The 26,121-nt window shown below is 43.6% G+C and overlaps 1 protein-coding gene across 1 annotated transcript in view; it reads left to right on the forward strand.

Annotated features, from left to right (window-relative positions):
* LOC126260160 (UDP-glycosyltransferase UGT5-like) overlaps positions 1-26,121 on the forward strand; it is a 114,281-nt gene that overhangs the window by 76,728 nt on the left and 11,432 nt on the right. Inside the window, exon 4 of the mRNA XM_049957424.1 lies at positions 19,175-19,394. Within this exon, the coding sequence (XP_049813381.1) occupies positions 19,175-19,394 (220 nt within the window). The remainder of the gene's footprint in view (positions 1-19,174; positions 19,395-26,121) is intronic.

Below are 26,121 nucleotides of genomic sequence, written 5' to 3' on the forward strand. Positions count from 1 at the left end.
GCGCATTGACTGCAGCTGCAGGAGTAGCAGTTCGCGAACTGTTGGCCATGGTCAATCCCCTACAGGTTCCTACCTCACAGTATAGCGGCAGCGAAGAATCCGGTATGTCCCAAGGAACACCTCAGGTGTCGCTTGTTTCGCCCCTGGGTTCTCCTACCGAGACACCTTACAGCGTACCCAACACAGGAAATCAACACTCACCATCGTTCAAGGGAGAGTAAGTGAGAGGACTGACTGTCTGGCCTCATCCATCCACAGTGTGATGGACAATGGTCATTCGTTCAGCAGGGTCCAAGCAGGCACACAGAGAGACGACTTTTCTAGATATCTGGGACTTCGGCGTTACTCGCGTTATAGAGCTCCTTGGAAAAATAGCGTCTATGGCTGGATAGAAACCCAGTCTCTGCCTGGTGTATGTACTGGAGGCCCTCATTCGAGATGGTGCAGGCCCCGTCTATCAGCGGTGTAAGGTGCAGTTATCTATAAGTTGTGGCTCATGTTGGCACCAATGTCGCCAGTCGCTTGGATTTTGAAGCCAACTTCGGTTTGTAAAGGCGGCTCATAGAAGTGATGGATGCTGCTGATCTCGCTCGCAGGGTGCAAGCAGGTATGACCATTTGCAGTATCATACTGAGGAAGTGATCGGAGTCCTTTGCTTTGCAGCCGAGTAGAGGTTTTCAGCCAAAGTTTTAATCGATTCTCTGATGGTCTGAACCTGTGTAATTGGGTGGAAAACTGTAGGACTCACTTTGATAGGTCACGGGGGCACTACATAGGAAGCAGCTACTCGTTAGCAGAGAACTTGCGCAGTACAAATGATTTGTTTTTTGGCTAGATGATAATTTTACGTCCTCTGATGAACCCTTGCGAGTCAGTACGCAAGTAATGAAATCAGATCATGTACAGAATAAAGACACTTCAACTGTCAAAATTTTAACAGTAAATTACCAAAGCATTGGTAACAAAATTCTGAATTTACTGCCCCTCCAGAAAAGTTGTCGAACTCAAATTTTACCTGGTACCGAGATCTGAATGATACCCCAAGTACAAGGCTCCAAGGTATTTAACGAGGTAAGGAACGAATAGCTAAAAGACAGATCTGACGACATTGGAGGAGAGTCTTCATTGCAGTCGACAAAAATATTGTGTCAATCAAGGTCGAAATTGTATCTGAATGTGAAGTTATCTGGACGCGAGTAACAGATCTAGGTGAACCGAAGTTAATTATCGGATGTTTTTACCGTTATCCCGATTCCTCCGAAGCAGTTAAGTAACCACATGTAAAACCGTTAGAGATAATTTGACTTTCAGGAATAGATTTCAATTTTTGGAACTGTAGTTTTCAAAATGGTTGAAATGGCTCTGAGCACTATGGGGCTTAACTTCTGAGGTCATCAGTCCCCTAGAACTTAGAATTACTTAAACCTAACTAACCTAAGGACATCACACACATCCATGCCCGAGGCAGGATTCGAACCTGCGACCGTAGCGGTAGCGCAGTTCCAGACTGTAGCGCCTAGAACCGCTCGGCCACGCCGGCCGGCGAACTGTGGTTTTCATCAATTATAAATATACGTAGGTTGGAACTTAAATAGTGGCAACACTGCTGTGGAGATACTATGCAATGGAATCCAATATTGTCGCCGATAGCACACGTTGTTGACATATCTACCTTACCTCCGAGCAAATGGACTCGCCTGTCCCACGTCACCGGCGTGCGCACAATCGAGGAAAAACAATCAATAGTGAGCGAGCGGTCTAAAGTAACGATGTCACTATGTTCTCAAAACAGGGACTACCTAGCTGGATCAAGATCGAATGCGCCAGAGTATAGTGCTTTTTATCTGATCTTTTCAGCATAAATACTCTCCTACTCTCCTTGATGTATTTATTAACTTTAATAAACATCAGGGCTCAAAAAAAAAAAAATGTGTGTGAAATCTTATGGGACTTAACTGCTAAGGTCATCAGTCCCTAAGCTTACACACTACTTAACTTAAATTATTCTAAAGACAAACACACACACACCCATGCCAGAGGAAGGACTCGAACCTCCGCCCGGACCAGCAGCACAGTCCATGACTGCAGCGCCTCAGACTGCTCGGCTAACCCCGCGCGGCTAACATCAGTGCTTTGATATAATCCATTATGCAGTCGAGGTAGCAGTTGCCGTTATACTGGTTATCACTGTTAGCATTCAACCGCGATTCTTATACATATTTTAACAACGCGTTTCAAGAGACAATGCTCTCATCATCAGGTTGTAAAATCTATGTCATGAAATTAAACGGACTAAAAAGACAAAATACCAACCCAACTATTGGTGACGGTATTTTGTCTTTTTAGTCCGTTTATTTTCATGACATAGATTTTACAACCTGATGATGAGAGCATTGTCTCTTGAAACGCGTTGTTAAAATATGTATAAGAATCGCGGTTGAATGCTAACAGTGATAACCACTAACATCAGTGCTATGGTGGCAACATGATCCCTAATTCCTGTCCCTGTACTGACTCTGTTGATAAGGTCAGGCCAGTTTTTATGTCCAAGGTCTAAAACATTTCCATTGCGTGTGGGTTGTCAAACTAACTTCCCAAGATAGTTTTTGGAACACATGCTTGACAAGCCTGTCTTTCTGTACCACCTGCAATTAATCCATAGATGTCCCAGTCTGTACTCGGGTGGTTAACGTCGCCTCCAACTAATATTGAACGATCGGGGTATTTCCGTTTTACCGAGAGTAGACGTTTTTGAATGAAATTTATTCCTGAATTTCAGCTTAACTGAAATGGTATAGATGTATTACCTAAAGCGACAGACCAGGACTCCAACTCTGATTTCCCGCTTATAGAGAAGAGTCACCTTACCCATAGGCTCTCCAAGCACGCCCCCCCCCAAACTGACTCAGAGTTCCGTATGTAACACTATTATCTATTTCTTATTGTAGATTGTTAATTCATTTACCCACACTCGCACACCTTTTGATTCCACTGCAAGTTTTAGAATCAAGATGAGAAGTCGACTATCGTTGACAGTTCCGTCTGAAGCCCGTCTTCATCTTGCATATACGAGGGTTGGAACTTAAATAGTGACAACTATTTATCCACAACCGATACAAAAGAGTTACATGTTGGCACCTGTTACTGTCCTTCAAAGTAGTCATCAGCGTTGAGTAGAAACCGTTGGCAGCGATGTGAAAGGCGTAGTATACCCTTAGCAGAGCCTGTTCTGTTGATGGTGCGAATGGAACGGTCAGCTGCCTGTCGAATCTCTGGAACAGTTCTGAAGCGAATGCCACGAAGTGGTTGCTTTATCTTCGGATTCAAATCAAAGTCACAAGGACTTAAGTCCGGGGAGTGTGGTGGATGGTACAGTACTTCCCAGTCCCATCGACCGAACAGGGAAGCCACAGCTTGCGTTGTATGCGCCCGCGCATTGTCGTGCAAAATGATGGGTGGGTTGCGCAGAAAGTGTCGCCGCTTCTTTCGCAAAGCTGGTCGCAGGTGGTGCTACAAAAACGAACAGTAATACTGTGCATTGACGGTGGCATTCCCTTCAGAACTGTTACAGAGATTCGACAGGCAGTAGACCGCTCCATTCGCACCATCAACAGAACACGCTTTGCTAACGGTATACTACGCCTTCCACATCGCTGGCAACGGGTTCTACACAACGCTGGTGACTACTTTGAAGGACAGTAACAGGTGCAAACCTGTAACTCTTTCGTAACGGTTGTGACTAAATAGTTGCCACTCTTTAAGTTCTAAACCTCGTATGTCTCGTACATGAAGAGAGCGAGCTATGTTTCTATTTACAAATGGAATGCTGTATCTGTTATAGAAACAGCGTACAAAGTTCGACTTGTATAACAGACAATTAAAGCTACTACTTGTCATTCACGCATACATCGAATACTTGCTGCAACCAGGTATTAACGCAATTTATGGTCACTATTGTTGATATATGCACTGCAGTTACAGTGGCGAATATTCACAGTTTCAACTGTACAGAGGTGCAGTAAGCAGCCGTATGTTATGACATAGTGCACAAAAAATTACTTGTTGCGGAACAAGCAAATGCTTATTAGTCCGAAAAGGAAGAAGTGTTAAAAATTGACCATATCTGCAAACAACGCTTCAAGTGTACTGGTGTACAACACAGAGATCGCTGCCGTTTTACAGGCACATTTTGTGGAGCTGTTCGTGACAGATGCAATTTAAATCAAACATCTAATTCTGCGATGCCTGTTTCGTTTCACAGTCTAACGAATTACGATGCACATTTTACGATTAAGAGCAGCTCCACGGTTAAGAAACTACTATAATAAATCGAAGACATGTTTTTGTGATTGAAAAATATGAAACATTCACTAAAGGTATTGCAGTGGGCTATCATAGCGACATAACATTTCGGTTTTTAGGTTGTTTACAACTTTCTGGCATGCTCTCTAGAAAAATGGGTCTCATATTTAAAACCTGATGGGTTGAATATAGCAAGAGAGTATTCCCTTCGACAGCGAGCAATTTAATTTGACAAATAAGAAACATGATCATGTAACTAACGAAGAACCGTTGCCGTCAGCTGAGGCGTTCAAAAGCTTTCTGTCCACTGAAACAACTGGATTACCAGAACACCTACGGTCGCAGGTTCGAATCCTGCCTGTGGCATGGATGTGTGTGATGTCCTTAGGTTAGTTAGGTTTAAGTAGTTCAAAGTTCTAGAGGACTGATGACCTTAGCAGTTAAGTCCCATAGTGCTCAGAGCCATTTTTTTTTATTAATTATGACACTCACTATTTAAATGTGAGCTCTAAACACTGTTCACAAAACGTGGTTCCTTACAAAATTGGACGAGGACTCGCTGAAAAGCAATGCCTCCGAATTGTTTATGTGAAAACTCCTAAAGCTTTCCAAATGATACACAGTTTATTAACATTCTACAAGTTTATTGTTCATGTCTATATGTTTATTTCTCAACATGGTCACCTGGCAACGAAAGTGTTTCTTACAATGAGAGACCAGAATGAGATTTTCACTCTGCAGCGGAGTGTGCGCTGATACGAAACTTCCTGGCAGATTAAAACTGTGTACCCGACCGAGACTCGAACTCGGGACCTTTGCCTTTCGCGGGAAGTGCTCTACCAACTGGGCTACCGAAGCACGACTCACGCCCGGTACTCACAGCTTTACTTCTGCCAGTATCTCGTCTCCTACCTTCCAAACTTTACACAAGCTCTTCTGCGAACCTTGTAGAACTAGCACTCCTGAAAGAAAGGATACTGCGGAGACATGGCTTAGCCACAGCCTGGGGGATGTTTCCAGAATGAGATATCCTTTCTTTCAGGAGTGCTAGTTCTGCAAGGTTCGCAGAAGAGCTTCTGTAAAGTTTGGAAGGTAGGAGACGAGATACTGGCAGAAGTAAAACTGTGAGTACCGGGCGTGAGTCGTGCTTCGGTAGCTCAGCTGGTAGAGCACTTTCCCGCGAAAGGCAAAGGTCCCGAGTTCGAGTCTCGGTCCGGCACACAGTTTTAATCTGCCAGGAAGTTTCAATGAGAGACCAGTTTGTTAATATTGTCACTGTAGAAAGCTTGACTTTATTGACATAGTCACACCTCATCTCTGCCAGCACCGTTTCATCATTCTTAAACTGAAGTCTTCGAAGGTGTTCTTTAACTTTAGAAAACAGGTTGAAATCAGATCGAGCTAGGTCGGGACTGTAAAGAGGATGATCGATGACATTGAACACGAGGCACCCGATTGTTGAAATGTCGCTGCGCTCATGTGTTAGCTTGGAAATTTGTGATAAGTTCCTATGCTACCAAACTGCTGAGGTCATCGGTCCCTAGGCTTACTCACTACTTAATCTAACTTAAACTAACTTACACTAAGGACAACACACAGACACACACATGCCCGAGGGAGGACTTAAACTCTGAAGGGAGGAGCCGCGCGAACCATGGCAAGACGCCTGAGACCACGCGGCTACTCGGCGCGGCTGTTAGCTTCCATTGTGACGCTCAAGGAGAGGTTACTCCACGTGTAGACGAACTGTTTCAATTCTAAACTGGATTACAGCATCCTGTTTCTCAAGCACCGACATACGAGGCTCGCTCAGTAAGTAATGTAACACTTTTTTCGGCAAATTTCGCTTAAAAAATGCGATATTTGTTGTGGGACGTCATGTCTCGTTTCATGAAGGTCCGATACGTGGCGACACTATAGGTAAGCTTCAGAATGCCGTCTGTAACGCAAGTGCATTCCAAGCAGAGAACTGTCATTGAATTTCTTTTGGCAGAAAACCAAAGCATCACACATGTTCATATGGACTTGCGGAATGTCTACGGAAACCTGGCAGTGAATAAAAGCATGGTGATTCGTTGAGCGAGGCGTCTGTCATCATCGCAACAAGGTCTCGTAAACCTGTCCGATATCCCGTGTGCCCGCCAGCCTCACACAGTTGTGACTCCTGCAATGATGGAACGTGTGGACACTCTCATTAGAGGTGAGCGACAGATAACAAACAAACACCTCGCTGTACAATTAGATGTCTCTGCCGACACAGTCGTCCATCTGTAGAGTTGCTCAAAGATATGTGCCCACTGGGTTCCTCGCCGCCTAACAGAAGACCATAAGCAGCAATGAAGGGTGCACTCCATAGGAAGCAGTATGTGGATGACGGGGAGGTTATTGATGCAGCAAGATGATGTCTCCGACATCGATCAGTACAGTTGTACCATGTGGGGATACGGGCTCTCCCAGTAAGGTAACGTAAGGCCGTCGCACTGAACGGAGATTATGTTGAAAAATGGAGTTTTGCAGCCAAACGATTGGGGAATAATATGGTGTATTGGAATTCTGAATAAAACCAACCTGTTTTCAGAAAAAAATTAGTTGCATTACATACTGAACACCTGTAACGCCACTTCCTCGGACGAGAAATGAAAATCAAAAATTAGCTCCAAAATTCCCAAAGATTCCCCCAAAACATGTTCCAAATTCCATGAAAAATTAATAAGCAAACAAATTTCCAGTTAGCACTACTATTTGGATATTAACCAATAACTGAATCAGGAATCCAATACTTAGTAATTTATTAACATACGACAGAAAGATAGGATTCCAGTAAAATCTAACTCAAAATTCAAAATCATAGTAAAGCGCAAAATCATTATAATTAAAATTCGCAAAGTAGAACCAACGTTCCTAAAGAATACTCCATGTGAGTACCCTTTGAGATTCGTGAGTAATGGCTAAGGATAATTCAATCCATTGTCACTACGTTACGAGAGTTAGCCAAAGCAGGTCATACTTTTGAATTCTCGTATATGTAGGCGCAATTAGATTGTTTTTCCAGAATTGATTATTGCGATCTACTATGACGCAGTGAAACGATACTTTGACTACAAATATTACGTTATTTAGAATTCAGGTAGAGGACTTGCATATATTAGACAGAAGTGACTTTTAATTAGATAACCTGAAGTTAACACTATTTAGGAAGTGAACACAGACAGACAATTTCATTCGTAATAACTAATGGACTATGGAACTTGGTGATAGTTACGAAGCATATACACTCCTGGAAATGGAAAAAAGAACGCATTGACACCGGTGTGTCAGACCCACCATACTTGCTCCGGACACTGCGAGAGGGCTGTACAAGCAATGATCACACGCACGGCACAGCGGACACACCAGGAACCGCGGTGTTGGCCGTCGAATGGCGCTAGCTGCGCAGCATTTGTGCACCGCCGCCGTCAGTGTCAGCCAGTTTGCCGTGGCATACGGAGCTCCATCGCAGTCTTTAACACTGGTAGCATGCCGCGACAGCGTGGACGTGAACCGTATGTGCAGCTGACGGACTTTGAGCGAGGGCGTATAGTGGGCATGCGGGAGGCCGGGTGGACGTACCGCCGAATTGCTCAACACGTGGGGCGTGAGGTCTCCACAGTACATCGATGTTGTCGCCAGTGGTCGGCGGAAGGTGCACGTGCCCGTCGACCTGGGACCGGACCGCAGCGACGCACGGATGCATGCCAAGACCGTAGGATCCTACGCAGTGCCGTAGGGGACCGCACCGCCACTTCCCAGCAAATTAGGGACACTGTTGCTCCTGGGGTATCGGCGAGGACCATTCGCAACCGTCTCCATGAAGCTGGACTACGGTCCCGCACACCGTTAGGCCGTCTTCCGCTCACGCCCCAACATCGTGCAGCCCGCCTCCAGTGGTGTCGCGACAGGCGTGAATGGAGGGACGAATGGAGACGTGTCGTCTTCAGCGATGAGAGTCGCTTCTGCCTTGGTGCCAATGATGGTCGTATGCGTGTTTGGCGCCGTGCAGGTGAGCGCCACAATCAGGACTGCATACGACCGAGGCACACAGGGCCAACACCCGGCATCATGGTGTGGGGAGCGATCTCCTACACTGGCCGTACACCACTGGTGATCGTCGAGGGGACACTGAATAGTGCACGGTTCATCCAAACCGTCATCGAACCCATCGTTCTACCATTCCTAGACCGGCAAGGGAACTTGCTGTTCCAACAGGACAATGCACGTCCGCATGTATCCCGTGCCACCCAACGTGCTCTAGAAGGTGTACGTCAACTACCCTGGCCAGCAAGATCTCCGGATCTGTGCCCCATTGAGCATGTTTGGGACTGGATGAAGCGTCGTCTCACGCGGTCTGCACGTCCAGCACGAACGCTGGTCCAACTGAGGCGCCAGGTGGAAATGGCATGACAAGCCGTTCCACAGGACTACATCCAGCATCTCTACGATCGTCTCCATGGGAGAATAGCAGCCTGCATTGCTGCGAAAGGTGGATATACACTGTACTAGTGCCGACATTGTGCATGCTCTGTTGCCTGTGTCTATGTGCCTGTGGTTCTGTCAGTGTGATCATGTGATGTATCTGACCCCAGGAATGTGTCAATAAAGTTTCCCCTTCCTGGGACAATGAATTCACGGTGTTCTTATTTCAATTTCCAGGAGTGTAATTTATAATTCCCCCCAACGACTGGGAAAGCTTCTTCCTCACGGCTCTGTTAGGAAGTGACTAATATTGTGTAATAAACCAGCATATCGTGTCAATTCACACATTCATCATTCATGTTTTACAATATTATTTATAGAGATAACGTGCTGCGATATTATTTGACTGAAGCGCTCGGCGCTTATATAGAAACTGCTTGATGTTAGGAATTAATAACACTGTTACGATTGATTAAAGATTTGAGATTACAACCAGTCTATAGGGAATTTGGTGTCGCTGGAACTAATTTGAACTTATCATTAATATTTAAATAGCAACTGATAAACCATAGATTATAAACAATTTAATTACGACATTTGGAGAAGTAAATATCTGGCACAAGTCGGGAGTTCAGTTCATCAATGTTCTGTTTGTAACGTTGATACCGATACATAAGAAATAACAATCTCATTGCTCTACTGCTGAGTGTTAGCCAAGACCGAAGATCTGAAAGGACGTTACACACCCCTCGTAGTTACATTGTACACCAACTTGTTACACTCTACAATTCAGAGGCCTCTAGCGGCAGAGGGCTGCAAGTACGTAGGCATGAAGAATGAAGTTCTAGCGTCTTAGTAATATTTGTTTTATCTAAAAAACTTTTAGTGTTTTCACATAAAAGATACGGAGGCATTATATTTCCTCACGCCACATAGTATGCATACTGACGATTCTGTCTGTGATATCAAGATGACGTATCTCAAGTGAGAGACAGTAATCTTTTGATCTTGTCTTTCTTCACGTTCTGCAACAATTATCTGTAAGGCGGTAGGGAGAACAGAGAACTGTAGCGAAAATTAATGCAGTGGACCCTGAACGTAAGTAAATGTAACATACGTTTTATTGTATAGCGTAAGAAAAAGAGAATGTTTTGGTTGTTGTGCTGCACTTTACCGCACTTTTGATCCAGTGGCATTGTGAAAGGGCTTCCAAGCATGCCAAAGTAAAAGTGTCCTCGAAGGTAAATTTGGAACAATGACATGCAGAAAATTTGTGATAACTCGCACTTTGAATTATTTTTTCAGGGATGAAATATTTCAGTTTTTACTTTCTGACACAATCTTTTTAATCTACGTTCATTTGCTAAATAAAGTATTATTTGCACGTAGTCGCTCTTCATTCGTATGTACTAGTAGTACAGTTTCCTACTGTAACTAATTTTAAACACATTCTATGGCTTAGAGAACTGTATGCTCAAAAGAAAAAAAATTAAACGATCGTGTGGCAGTGTTGGCCTGGAAGCTCCATCCGGGGAAGTTCGGCCGCCCCGTTACAAGTCTTATTTCAGAAGACGCTAAGTGGGTGACTTGCACGTCGCTGATGGTGAGATGATGGCGACAAAACAACACACAATCCACGTTTGGAGAACATCTCCAACACGGCCGGGAATCGAACCTGGGCCCGCTGTATAGTAGGCAGTCAGATTCTCATGTATAAATCTAATCTACAACTTAAAACGTGTATGCATTCAAATTGACTTCCAAATTATTTAGACAGCCTTTGTCCTGCAATTATCTGAACGCACAGACGCATACGTTAAACTGTGCGTATTCACCTCTGATTCAGTTTTTCAAGTACAAAACAGTTTTAATACGACAGTGCACGGGTAGTGATTGAATTTGTAACTTTAGGATGCTCAATGGATGATTCACTATGACACAGTGGCGAAAAAAGCTTCTACTTCTAAATGTATGTCATATATATAGAATGACCAGTACGATCTACTGTATTTCAGATACGACGCGTCATTGCATCACCTTGTCGATTGACCACCACTGCCTCACCAACTAGTATCAGAATCACTATGATCGTAATGGCAGTCACCGTTTCAACTGACTCTCTTTACCCCAACAGCATCCGCCAGGCGTTTAGGGTAATGTTAGTCACCATGATAGGGTTAACGACTGTCACCTTGTTAACTGAACGTGATTGTCCCACCCAAAGGCACGCAGGGTAATGGTAGCCACCAACCATCTTTCGCGATGGTAAGGTGAGCCCAGCAGCCTTCTAAATTGAATTGGCTTAGTGCGGGCCAGCTTGACAGTTTTTGTTTCGATTGAAAGGCGTCTACAGGAGCACCCTTGTATGTAGCACCAGAATAAGATAAGAATATTAATAAATTAAAATGAAACTAGTATACTATAAAGGATGAATGTCTCTGATAGCGTCGATAATGTGAATCGCTGACTGCGTGCGACCGCAGAGCCAAAGATACTGCTTTGTTGGAGTAATAGAGGTAGCTGTCTGTGAGGGAAAGACGATGGAGTAGGCAATTGTGGGGGTGTGCTTTGTGAAGCCACCAAGAGTTAGATTAATGTAGGTATGTCAATATTGTTGAAGATGGAAGCAGAAGTCTTCAGACAAATAAGGTAAAGATGTGCAATAATTGTGATTTCTGTTTCTGCCATCGCGTTAGTATATATGAGTTGGCTGAAAGGAAGCCACAGGAAAATGTCTCTGGCTGGCCACTTACGTAAAATATGGGCGAGCCAGTCACCACACATTGGAGGGTCCTCTGGCCAGAGCAAGAAGCCATGCGTCATAGTGCTGTGGACTGTGCGAAGACGAGTTAAGAGAACCTCGTCCCATCTACGTGGCTGGAAGAAAGCACAACACAGCAACGTTTTGAGCTTTACTAAACAGAGCTTATTGTCGGCAACTTCCAGCCACTCATCCTTCCACTGACGCAAGACTTTTGAGCTCAACAGCGAGGTGATAGCATGCAGGGGGATGGCACACTAAAATACGTAAGGATAGAGACACGCATTCTTGGTTGCTAGATCTGCCTTTTCGTTCCCCGCAATTCCCATGTCCCTGATACCCAGCAGAGATACACTGCCTTCCTCAGTCGTCGTAGTTGGAGGAGGGCATCCTGGATAGTCTGGACTTCTTTATCTGCTGGGTCCAAACATTTCAACGAGTGAAGGGCTCTTAGAGACCGCAAGATCCATACAATTCTGCATCAAAGACAGTTGAGGCAGTCGGGTCTTGAGGACATAATCCGGGAAAAGAACAGAGCAACTAAGAGAATCCCCCTGTTTCGACACATCCGTAAAAACAGCTACATAGTTGTGGTGCTCAGATAAAATGTCAGAAAATACCGCACTAAAAACGGAAGCAGTAGTGCAATCTTTCTTGTACCACACCAAATCTAAAATCTCCAGTAACCAGGGCGACAGACGGTTAAAACCGAGGATTTGGAGTTGTACTGGCTCCACACCCAGGGGCTCCAGCACACGTTGCACTCGGATCCGAAATGGCATTGTGGTTCGTGGACGGATTAAAAAAAAGTATTCCAGAGGCGGGAGAGCAACAGTATGGTGTGTGGGTGAAGTCAGAGCTGCAGGCAACTTATACACCTAAAGTATCAGGAGCTGCCGCCAGATGGTATGTGGCGGTTCCGCGGCCTCGGCGCAGAGGCTGCTCCTATAAGCACCTGGGCCAACCGGAGCCCTCATGGTAGACAGCAACAATGATCTTCAAATAAGGCCTCGGCGATCCACACACCGTCCAGCCGTAATCCAGCCGTGAACGCACGAAAGCCCTATAAAACTGGATGAGACGCGCCCCGTCCACTCCCCAAGACCTATGCTGAGGCACTTTAGGATATTCAGTGCCCTCAGGGTTTCGGCTATCAGGTCTCTCAGGTGTGGCAACCACAACAATTTGGAGTCAAAAACGAGGCCCAGAAAACGTACTGAATCTCTAAAATTTAGCATGTTGTCCTTCATATGCAAGGTAGGTAAATTAAAAATACGACGAGAATGATTAAAATGAACACACACACACTTATCCGCAGAAAACTGAAAACTCGTCTTTGCAGTCCACTCCCCTATCCTCCACACTGTAAGTTTCAACTGACGGCTCGCTGTTGCAACACTGGAGCAGGAAAACCGTCCACAAATAAGGATCACTGTACAGTTCTCCTTACCGTAGACGTGATACTGTAGATGGCCATGGCAAAGAGGCTAACACTTAGAACACTGCCCTGAGGGACACCATTCTCCTGTTCGAAACGATCTGACAGCGAGTCACCAACTCTGGTCCTAAAATACCGCTGAGACAGGCAAGATCGGATGAAGATAGGGAGGTGGCCGCGAAACCCCCATTGATGTAGTTGAGCGAGAATACAGTGTCGCCAAGAAGTATCGTGTGCCTTACTGATATCGAACAATATACCAATACAGTGACGTCTACGTAGGAAAGGCGCCTCACACACCAAGAGCTAAGGAGTTGCCTGGTCTCTAACAGTCAGACCAGACGGTTAACCATCCGCGCCAAGATCTTTCCTACACAGCTCGTTAAAGCGATACTCTGATAACTTCTGGTCCTTTCCTGGTTTGAGGAGAGGTATTAAAATTGCTTCTCTCCATGAGTTGGGGAAGTTAACTATCTACCATATAAGATTAAAACATTCAAGGAGGATGTCTTTCGACGCTGCTGGCATATGTCAAGCATGCAGTACCGCATCTGGTCGTGACCAGGTGCAGTATCACCAGTCTGAGACAGGACTGATAAGGCTTCCACGTGGAGAAAGGGTAGTTGTAAGTTTTGGAATCGTTGGATCTAAAGTCCGATTTTGTCCTCTCTACTGGCCGAGTGGTTCTAGGCGCTTCAGTCCGGAACCACGCGGCTGCTACGGTCGCAGGTTCGAATCCTGCCTCGGCCATGGATGGGTGTGATGTCCTTAGGTTAGTTAGGTTTAAGTGGTTCTAAGTCTAGCGGACTGATGACCTCAGATGTTACGTCCCAAAGTGCTTAGAGCCATTTTTTGATATTCTGTTCTCTCTACAGTCGCACAGTAACAACGAAACGCCATATACTGGCTGGAATTTGCAGTAGTTTGTTCAAAATTTTCCGCCAGCATCTGAACGATGTCTCCAGGCACTGTCTGGGGACATCGCTATTGTGAACGACTGCGTTTATCAGAAATCTTCCTGATGGCATCCCATACTTTGGTGGAACGAGTGGAACGGTTGGTGGAGTCCAAAAATGCTTGCCATGACCCTTTTTTGCTCTCCTTAATCACACGTCCGGCTTTTGCTCTTGCGACTCGAAAGGCTAAGCCGTTGTCTGCCGAAGGGCGGCTTTTAAATCCTCGAAGAGCCGCGTGCCGATTCCGGATGGCTGAACGGCACTCAGCCGTCCACGGTTAGTCTCCGAAGATGACTTTGGGATTGATAAGTCAGCGGCATGATGTATCACTTGGACGCTGTTGCAATGCTGAAGCACAGCTAGCTGGTGGCTTCTCTTCATGTAGTGCTCCATGAGGTTAGTGAATGTGGTCACTAGAAAGGCGGTGGTCGATGACCTCCCAGTGAACAGAGTCTACGAGTGCTGGAGGACAGAAAGAGAGGTCGATGGCTGAGAATGACCCAGTAGCAGTACAGAAATGAGTGGGAGTACCTGTGTTTAGGATGCACAGATTGTGACAGGTCATGAGTCTCTCCAAAACCCGACCACCAGGGCTTGTAGAGGTTGAGCCCGACAAAACATGATGAGCATTGAAGTCTCCCAGTAGGAAGATGGGTCGAGGGAGTTGGTTCACAATCTATGGGAGCTTCAGAGTCGATCGCATCTTGTGGAGGGAGAAACAGCAAACAAACAGTGATGCTCCGACACTCATGAATTTCGACAGTAACTGCTTGCAGGTCAGTAGCCAGGGGGACAGAAGAGGAACATTGAATATTATTGACGAACACAGAAACACTCTCCCTTGGCTCTGTCCCCAGCCAGGTCATCCCCAGCCACATAGCACATGGGCGTCAGTGGCTTTAAAATGTGTTTCTCGTAAACACAGGCACAGAGGGCGTTCATCTTCTAACAGTTTCAGTTCCTCCACATGTGTCATGACCCTATTAATGTTCCGCTGTAATAAGGGAGCCGTCTGTCATGGGGTTGCACTTTGTCTTTACGCCGGGGAGGGGAGCCTGTCATGGGCGGGGGCTCAGTCTTGGGGCGAGATGATTGCCCCAGTCCGACATCAAGCTCCATTAGTTCTACGAAAAGAGTCAGATAGTAGGACGTCGATATCGTCGGACTGTTCACTTCCAGACGCCGTCGGTAGTGCACACTTGGCCTTTGAAGTTTTTCCCTGGGTAGGTTTCGGAGCCAAAACCGGGGCTGTCATAGTGGCGTCGCTGGACGGTGGACCAGACTAAACCTTTGGAGATGCAGGGAGCCTCGCAACGTTAACGACAACAGACTTGTCTGATGTTTTGGGAGTAGGCTTAGAAGGAATTGCAGCAGCAAAAGTGTACCGGTAAACACAGGTGGTAGTGCTGACACTAGCAACCTGTGTTTGGGTAGCAGCATCGATCTTCTGAACTGGTTGTTTAAGAGCAGACACAAAGGAGGTAGCAAACGTCGGGCGCTGCATGGCGTTATAGATCTTTTTGGTCTCTCCATATGAAATACGTCTAGTTGTTTTGATTTCCTGTATCTTCCTTTTTTCAAGGAAGACACTGCAGTTCCTACTCCAGACAGGGTGATTACCAGAGCAGTTAACACACTTTGGAGGAGATGCACAACCAACATTTTCATGGGCGGCAACACGAGGTGATGTGACCAAAGCGCTGGCATGCAAAACAGCGCAGCTAGTTAGGGAAGTGAGGCCGCATGCTGAGGAGGAGGAAAACAGCCTTAACGTGCTTTGGAAGCTTTTGGCTGCTGAAAGTCAGTATAAATGAGGCCGATTTCACGAGATCACCATCAAGCCGTTCTGTTCTGTACATCAACGATGCCTTGCTGAGACCACTCAGCTTTCAGTTCCTCTCAGAGAATGTCAATCAGATCCCTGCATGTCACAACACCATTGCTACAGTTTAAGGTGTTGTGCAGTTCATTTTCTATTGCATACTCCCTGCGGCACTGAGCTTTCTGGATGTTCATCACTTGTGGGAACTGGATGTTTCTACCAACAGGGTCCCGTTTCGCAATTGCTTGACAGATTTTAAGCTTCCAGCGATTCTCTCTAACCCTTTTTGTATGTAAAAAGGTGAAACTTTTTCAGAGCTTCCTTCTTTTCATTTAATTATAAGAAAAATACTCTGGCCACCAACATGTGTTCTTTCACTCAATACTGACAGAGTCTCTGTAAATCCCAGGTGAGGATTGGCCTCATGAGCCCTATTGTTTGATTGGGTGTTGATAGCTACCAGCCGACCAACCTATCCGCTGGGAGGAGGAAGAGAAGATTTCTAAGGATCCATGCTGGTCTCACGAGTACCTAGGGAAATTAAAGTCCACCTAAGCAGAGCTCCGCTCTGTATCAGATGCCACTGAAGATGGACTATAAACCCGAAAACTGGTTTTGGCAAATGAAATGTTTCTAGTGTAGCTCATGGTGTATAGAAGTTGTCTTTTAGTAAAAAAATTGTTACAAGATAATTGGTATCTAGATTATATTTCTTTGTTTTTATTTCTTCCCGTCCTTCTGTATAATATATTATAATGTAGATGTCTCTTTCAAGCCAGCATTATAGAAAGAGATATAAAATATTATACAGATATGAAACTATTGATGAAGCAAAATTTTAGGTGCTTACGTATTTTTGATGATGGATGTACTGTAAATTACACCGCAATGTGATCTTTTTTGCTTTTGCTGAGTATGATGATATACGCTGATGAGGCAGAACTTTATGTACAAACGTAGTTTTTGCTAAAAAATACAGCTGTGTGTGAGAGAGAATAAATGTTAACTGACTAGTGTAGTATTTGACAAAAACGTTCTTCTACTGCTGTATGAAACTGAGAGAGAGAGAGAGATAAAACTAGCGATGGGTCAGAATGTTGAGTGCTTACGTATTCTCGCTTTGTAAATACTGTTAGAGAGAACCAATAAACCCTGATTCTCTAAAGAAACGAACTCCCATGTGTAAAACAGCTTCAAACTTCTGATTACTTTACAAATGAGTTAATGTGTTACATTTTTCCTGTTAAGCATGTATGCGAAATAGAGTTCGGTAAACCTTTGAAATCACGTTTGAAATTTGTTAGAAGTCGTTAAGTACTCTCACTATCAAACTGTTGATGAGTATAGTCTGGATAATTTACGTTTCGTTTTAAGCGGAAGCTAGTTTTTCTCGCTTCTTACTGTTTATAACGTCATATCTCCTGAACCATATGTCGGTTTCGAGGAACATGCGGTGGTATATGTGGATTCTGTTTGCAAACTGTGTTGTGAACAAAGTTAGTAGTAAAGCAGTAATAAATGACAGCGCCATGCCTGGGTCGGCAGCTTCTCTGCATGAGCATTTTTTGGTAGGTGTCAGGAGAAAAAGTTTTGTAAAGGTTTTAAATTTTGTAAAGTTTTTTTTGCAAGTCATGAAGTGTTCTAGTTCTCTGGCTGAATCTACTCTGGGTATTTGTGCCCAGTGATTACACTGTCCCAATATATATACACAGTCTCTAACTGCAATACTTGTCTTATTGTGTTAAGCGTTAGCGAGGATACATGCATCCACCTCCGTCACGTGGAATCCCTGATGCGCTGATGCAGCCCTGGAGAATGGCGTATTGTATCACAGCCGTCCACAATACGAGCACGAACAGTCTCTACATTTGGTACCGGGGTTGCGTAGACAAGAGCTTTCAAAAGCCCCCATAAACGAAAGTCAAGAGGGTTGAGGTCAGGAGAGCGTGGAGCGTGGAGGCCATGGAATTGGTCCGCCTCTACCAATCCATCAGTCACCGAATCTGTTGTTGAGAAGCGTACGAACACTTCGACTGAAATGTGCAGGAGCTCCATCGTGCATGAACCACATGTTGTGACGTACTTGTAAAGGCGCATGTTCTAGCAGCACAGGTAGAACATCCCGTATGAAATCATGATAACGTGCTCCATTGAGCGTAGGTGGAAGAACATACTGACGAAACTAAAATGAGCTCTAACATGGAAATTAAGCGTTTCCGGACACATGTCCACATAACATCTTTTCTTTACTTGTGTGTGAGGAATGTTTCCTGAAAGTTTTGCCGTACCTTTTTGTAACACCCTGTATACATCTTAACTAGATCCTTTTTGTAACACTCTGTATATGTACGAGAATGTGTACCGTGATTCTCCTTTAACGTACCACACAGAAAGAAGTCCAGAGGTGTAAGATCAGGAGAACTGGCTGGCCAATTTATGCGTCCTCCACGTCCTATGAAACGCCCGTCAAACATCCTGTCAAGGTCAGCCTAGTGTTAATTGCGGAATGTGCAGGTGCACCATCATGCTGATAACACATACGTCGACGCGTTTCCAGTGGGACGCACTCTGTTCCACTTCGTAATTGAAAACGGAAACCACGTGTGTACTTTTACCTCACCCCTCATGGTAATGTACATGTGCGTCAGTGAAAAAGACCAATAAAAAGGTGTTAGCATGTGGACGTAATGTGCTGTTCCAGTCTCTTCTGTACCTAAGGTCCATCACCGTTCCCTTTGGATCCCTACGTAATTCGGTGCTCTCCGATACACACGATCGAACAGCGGAGGAGTGGTACTCAAGCGTCAACTTTAGGTTACAATATCTCCGGATGTAATTAACATTTTACAATGCAACAAACGGCACTGATTACGTATTTGTTTACATGTTCAGATGTGCTAACAAAACTAACGGGGTTCCATTTAAAAAAACGTAGGTTTGTGTTAAAATACATACTTCCGTGCATTTTTTTATGGTTTGTATTAACCAATTACACTAGCCCCTCTCCCCACGTTCGGTCTGTGCAATCGATTCATCAGTATTTGATGTGGTTTACGAAATATATCCAGCGGTAATGTTAAGTGACTCACCCTGTATATACTCCCCGTTGATATATATCAAATCTCGTCAGCAGCTGAAGGTATTAATTTATAATTCTAATTTAGTTAGAAATTTTCCTGCCGACCTTATATTGCATTTTTTTTTCTTTTTTAAAAAAAATTACCCTAAAATGCGATGTCAGTGAAAACAGATGCGTGTCCTGTGACACCATCATGATGACGTCACAGATAAGGGTGACGTCACAAACGTTAGCAAAGCGGGCCAAAGTCCTCACAGATACGACACTTGTCAGCTATTATTAGTATATTTTTCTTGGTTCGTCTATGAAGGAATGAGCATTGCAAACTTTGACAATTAATATCTGAATTTTTCTCCTTTAACAGGTCACCCTAAAACTCGGTTGTTTATCACTCACGGAGGTTTGATGGGAACAATAGAAGCTGTTTACAGCGGTGTACCTATGTTAGGCATCCCACTGTTTGGGGATCAGCCTACTAACGTAATGATGTGTGTAAGGAGGGGCATCGCACGAATGCTCCCCTTTCCGGAAATATCTAAGGAACTACTGTTGCAGAACATACGAGAGCTGATTAACGACTCCGGGTAAGTAACATCCACATGGTGTATCTCTGTAAACTTCAATATTTATTATTGCACCGAGTGAACAACCACCGAATCAAAAAAATACATAAAACAAAATAAAATAAACGTTTAATTTCCCATTCAGGGTGTGCTCTATGCCACCACAATTCAGCCATACATGCTTATATTCAGACATTAACCGCCACGTTCAAGGTAAAATACGTTGTGCCTGGAGGTACAGCTTGATAATCAGTTAAAATGGAGTCAGGAACTACCTAAGGTATTTAACACGCGGAATTCGGCTCTTTTGGAGTATCTCCAATTTTATTGAACAACAGTACGATAGCTTATTTTTTATGCTTTTAATCCCTGTGATCTTTTTGAATCACCTTTTAGGTCAATAGCACTGAGGAAATAAAGTATTAACTGCGCAAAAGCGAACAGATTAAAGAGCTTTCTGCTACCTAAGTGAAACATTGTTACTTATCTTCTTCGTAGTAAGACAGTTGGTAAAGATACCTTCTTTAAGCGTTTCTCTTCATTCTTCAAGCTTAAGAGGTCGGATCTCTGAAGTAGGGGTAGTCAAGCAGCAAGAATGAGAGGCTCTACTACAATAAATAGTTTTCATGCACTTTGACGAAAAAAGTAAGACTTTTATTTAAAACAAATTGGTAATCTAGTAGTGTACTCAAAGTTGAATAGCGTATCAAGTGAACAGAGGTATAAAAACATTTGCAGGAAGTGAATGAGATACCGTCAGAGCTACCTAAGTCAAAGATAGGTGTATCAGTAATACAATGTTAACTGAAATACAATGTTAACTATGAGGGAGACGACATGTAGTAAGATTTCCACAAAGAAATCATACTTCCAGAGGATGGACTACTGGATAATTGTGGGTAATCGTAGATCGATTAGTCTTACATCTGAGGCTAATAAATTACTGTTCTTTTTTTTCCTTGATCATCAGTCTTCTGACTGGTTCGATGCGGTCCGCTACGTATTCCTCTCCTGTGCCAACCGCTTCATTATCTCAGTGTAGCCCTGACCACCTGCGTTCTCAATTATTTGCTGGATGTATCCGACCTCTGTCTTCGTCTACAGTATTAACCTTCTGCAGCTACCTCTAGCACCGTTGAAGTTATTCCTTCATGTCTTGACAGATGACCTGTCAGTGCTTCCTACATTTTTCTCTCCTCGCTGATTCTGCGGAGAACGTCCTCACTGCATAGCTTATTATTCCATATAATTTTCAACATTCTTCTATAGCAACATTCGTCTGTTAAAACCGGAACAGAAGAGAATCGAAGCATTTCACATGTGGTGCTACAGAAGTTCTGTAGCACCACATCCCAAATTCTTAGATTCTCTTCTGTTCCGATTTTCTCACAGTCCATGTTACACTACCGTACAATGCTATACTCAAAATGTACATTCTCAGAAACTTTTTCCTCAAGTTACGGCCTATGTTTGATATCAGCAGACTTCTCTTAGCCAGGGACCGAGCGAGGTGGCGCAGTGGTTAGCACACTGGACTCGCATTTGGGAGGACGACGGTTCAAACCCGTCTCCGGCCATCCTGATTTAGGTTTTCCGTGATTTCCCTAAATCGCTTCAGGCAAATGCCGGGATGGTTCCTTTGAAAGGGCACGGCCGATTTCCTTCCCCATCCTTCCCTCACCCGAGCTTGCGCTCCGTCTCTAATGACCTCGTTGTGGACGGGACGTTAAACACTAATCTCCTCCTCCTCCTCCTCTTAGCCAGGAACGCCCTTTTTGCAGTACTAGTCATCTTTTCATGTCCTCCTTGTTCCGCCCGTCGTGGGTTATTTTGCTGCCTGGGTAACAGAATTGCTTAACTTCATCTATTTCGTGATCCCCAGTCCTGATGATAATTTTCTCTCTATGCTCATTTCTTCTACTTCTCATTACTTTCGTCTTTGTTTGATCTGATAAGAATCATTTTCTATGTACTCTGATTATTAAATAGGTAAGGTGGGTGAGCAGTTAGACTTATAAAGACAGGTACTTCAGAAACATTTCTGTTTTTTGGTTACGAATGAAAGGAGAAATAATTAAAAGCAAAATTTGGTTGAGCCACAGGAAGCTTTAGACAGCGAAGTAGAGGGTAGCGGTACAAACCACAAACAGTATTATTAACAGTATTATTATTTATTTCAAGTTCCTGCTACCAGTCACTTTTTATTTTATGCTTAATCTAACATGATGCAACGCGTTTCGAACCTGTTTTGTTCATCTTAAGGCGTTTATGCATACATACACTCATAGAGAAATGTTACTTAAACTAGATTAATCTAGAACAATTTTTCCATTGTTTTTTACTGTATCTGCTGGTGTGACATTTGTGTGGAAGGAGGGGGGCAGTGTATGGCTAGAAATCGAAATCAGTGATGTCTTCTGCTGGTTTTCTTCTTTGTGGTTGACTATGTATATCACAGCAATTTCATAATCTTGTTGATTCACTCGCATCACTGGTGTAATGGCGGAGCTGTTGATTGACATTACACTATTGCACATTATAATTATGTCACTGATTGCCAGAAACAGTATGTCTTGTGAGACGCATTCTCGAACCAAATTCGACTTTATAATATTGGTAGCACGTGGTATTATGGGTTGAACTGGCATGCTTACAGATGACGACAAGCTATGTAAGACACAAGTTTTCCCCGTAAATAAACTGACTGCACACAAAAATTTTTGAAGCATTTTTTCGTAAAGAACGGTGAGTCGACTATCACGTGTGAATTCATCTTGCGCCATATGAATGTTGCAACGATGGTACTGAGAACACAGAATTAAGAAAGTAAAAACAGCAGAGTTGTCGATAAACATATTATAGGTAGAGAACCACAAAATTTCCGAGTGTAAACATCGAAACTCTGTTTTACTACAGCTTGTATTTCAGAAATAGAAATTTCTACAGTTACATCAGATGGAACTGTTTTTTAAATGCGGAGCTAAGATTCTTGGCAGTGAAAAATTAAGGCTTGAACATTTTAATACTATTTATGTCACAACTGTTAGCTAAAAACTGCTGAAAATGGTTTGTTCAGAATACGATTGGTTGAACCACTTGTTGTTGTGGTCTTCAGTCCTGAGACTGGTTTGACGCAGCTCTCCATGCTACTCTACCCTGTGCAAGCTTCTTCATCTCCAGTACTTACTGCAACCTACATCCTTCTGAATCTGCTTAGTGTATTCATCTCTTGGTCTCCCTCTACGATTTTTACCCTCCACCCTCCCCTCCAATGCTAAATTTGTGATCTCCTGATACCTCAGAACATGTCCTAACAACCGGTCCCTTCTTCTAATCAAGTTGTGCCACAAACTCCTCTTCTCCCCAATTCTATTCAATACCTCCTCATTAGTTATGTGATCTACCCGTCTAATCTTCAGCATTCTTCTGTAGCACCACATTTCGAAAGCTTCTATTCTCTTCGTGTCCAAACTATTTATCGTCCATGTTTCACTTCCATACATGGCTATACTCCATACAAATACTTTCAGCAACGACTTCCTGACACTTAAATCTATACTCGATGTTAATAAATTTCTCTTCTTCAGCAACGCTTTCCTTGCCATTGCCAGTCTACATTTTATATCCTCTCTACTTCGGCCATCTTCAGTTATTCTGCTCCCCAAATAGCAAAACTCCTTTACTACTTTAAGTGTCACATTTTCTAATCTAATTCCCTCAGCATCACCCGACTTAATTCGACTACATTGCATTATCCTCGTTTTGCTTTTGTTGATGTTTATCTTATATCCTCATCTCAAAACACTGTCCATTCCGTTCAACTGCTCTTCCAAGTCCTTTGCTGTCTCTGACAGGATTACAATGTCATCGGCGAACATCAAAGTTTTTATTTCTTCTCCATGGATTTTAATACCTACTCTGAATCTTTCTTTTGTTTCCTTTACTGCTTGCTCAATATACAGATTGAATAACATGGGAGGGGGGGGGGGGGGGGGTAGGCTACAACCCTGTCTCACTCTCTTCCCAACCACTGCTTCCCTTTCGTGCCCCTCGACTCTTATAATTGCCATCTGGTTTCTGTACAAATTGCAAATAGCCTGTCGCTCCCTGTATTTTACCCCTGCCACCTTCAGAATTTGAAAGACAGTATTCCATTCAACACTGTCAAAAGCTTTCTCTAAGTCTACAAATGCTAGAAACGTAGGTTTGCCCTTCCTTAACCTAGCTCCTAAGATGAGTCGTAGGGTCAGTACTGCCGCACGTGTTTCATTATCCCCGAGGTCGGCTTCTACCAGTGTTTCCATTCGTCTGTAAAGAATTCGCGTTAGTATTTTGCAGCTGTGACTTATTAAACTGATAGTTCGGTAATTTTCGCATCTGTCAGCACCTGCCTTCTTTGTGTTTGTAATTATTGGTTCTCTGGTGCTCTGAGCACTATGGGACTTAACATCTGAGGTCATCAGTCCCCTAGAACTTAGAATTACTTAAACCTAACTAACCTAAGGACATCACACACATCCACGCCCGAGGCAGGACTCGAACCTGCGACCGTAGCGGTAGCGCGGTTCCGGACTGAAGCGCCTAGAACCGCTCGGCCACACCGGCCGGCTTGGAATTATTATATTCTTCTTGAAGTCTGAGGGTATTTCGCCTGTCTCATATATCTTGCTCACCAGATGGTAGAGTTTTGTCAGGACTGGCTCTCCCAAGGCCGTCAGTAGTTCTAATGGAATGTTGTCTACTCCCGGGGCCTTGTTTCGACTCAGGTCTTTCAATGCTCTGTGAAACTCTTCACGCAGTATCGTATCTCCCATTTCATCTTCTTCTACATCCTCTTCCATTTCCATAATATTGACCTCAAGTACATCGCCCTTGTATAGACCCTCTGTATACTCCTTCCTCCTTTCTGCTTTCCCTTCTTTGCTTAGAACTGGGTTTCCATCTGAGTTCTTGATATTCATACAAGTGGCTCTCTTTTTTTCCAAAGGTCTCTTTAATTTTCCTGTAGGCAGTATCTATCTCGCCCCTAGTGAGATAAGCCTCTACATCCTTACATTTGTCCTCTAGCCATCCCTGCTTAGCCATTTTGCACTTCCTGTCGATCTCATTTTTGAGGCGTTTGTATTCCTTTTTACCTGCTTCATTTACTGCATTTTTATATTTTCTCCTTTCATTAATTAAGTTCAATATCTCTTCTGTTACCCAAGGATGTCTACTAGCCCTCGTCTTTTTACCTACTTGATCCTCTGATGCCTTCACCACTTCATCCCTCAGAGCTACACATTCTTCTTCTACTGTATTTCTTTCCCCCATTCCTGTCAATTGTTCTCGTATGCTCTCCCTAAAACTCTGTACAACCTCTGGTTTAGTCAGTTTATCCAGGTCCCATCTCCTTAAATTCCCACCTTTTTTTCAGTTTCTTCGGTTTCAATCTACAGTTCATGACCAATTTATTGTGGTCAGAGTCCACATCTGCCCCTGGAAATGTCTTACAATTTAAAACCTGGTTCCTAAATCTCTGTCTTACCATTATATAATCTATCTGATACCTTCTTCTTGAACCACTTATGGAATATAAAACTGAAACTCAACAGCACTTTATTTTCGGAACGTAAGGGCGCAGCCAGCCATTCGTTTTATTTAAAAATATATGATCAGTTCCAATACTTTAGTATAATAATAATTCAACAATTTCAGATTCTCTTCATCAACATGCTGTGCTGCACATTTTAAACTATTAAATATGTAGGTAAATAATCAGATAGTGAAGTATGAGAAAAAACAGTAAATTGGAATTTTTTAAAGAAAGTTAGTGTGACGTACAAATATATTTGATGTTTGTCTAGTGTAACTTCGAAGTTCTAATAACTGCCACTCCCGTTTATACCAAGTAAGTAGATTTGTTTGCTGAAATTTGCAAAAAAATGAATGTAATATTGAAGTGTAACACATTTTCCATCGCCACTTCAAGGACGTACTTGCTCGTCGCAAAAAATTTATGAGTCGCACCGCTCCCTTGAAAGTTCATTTGTAAGTACACGCCGGCCGCGGTGATCTCGCGGTTCTAGGCGCTCAGTCCGGAACCGCGCGACTGCTACGGTCGCAGGTTCGAATCCTGCCTCGGGCATGGATGTGTGTGCTGTCCTTAGGTTAGTTAGGTTTAAGTAGTTCTAAGTTCTAGGGGACTAATGACCACAGATGTTAAGTCCCATAGTGCTCAGAGCCATTTGAACCATTTTTTTAGTAAGTACAGGAACACTGATTTGCCATTTAACGTTTCATGTCAACGTCCAAAGAATGCAGAAGTTTTTTGCTCATAAGGCCATCATAAATCCACTGTACGCACAAGCCTAGAATGAATTTCTCAAGAAGACGTAATGGCGCGTTCTGCTGCGAATACATGTGAAACGCCACAAACTGCAGCTGCTGCAAATGCTCCTTCCTGGAGACTATAATGCACAGCAGGATTCATTCACAACCATACGATCAATGTTTTTACCGTCGCTTGTATGAAGCACCCTAACATATATCGAGTAATATCAAGCAAGTGGAGTAAAAATCATAACTGCACCTTTTTTGTGTCATCAGTGTTTTGTGGCACTGGTGCTAGCAAAGTTAGCAGTGTTCAGAGCCTTTTCTGCTTCATGAAGCAGTCTGCGACAGGAGTGACAATCTATGACTAGCGCCCTATCTGGTTATTTTTTCATACAAGACAAAATAATATTATTTTGAATTTACTAATAGCATA

This window comes from Schistocerca nitens, chromosome 5 (genome assembly GCF_023898315.1).
Source record: "Schistocerca nitens isolate TAMUIC-IGC-003100 chromosome 5, iqSchNite1.1, whole genome shotgun sequence".
In the NCBI taxonomy this organism is placed as follows: domain Eukaryota; kingdom Metazoa; phylum Arthropoda; class Insecta; order Orthoptera; family Acrididae; genus Schistocerca; species Schistocerca nitens.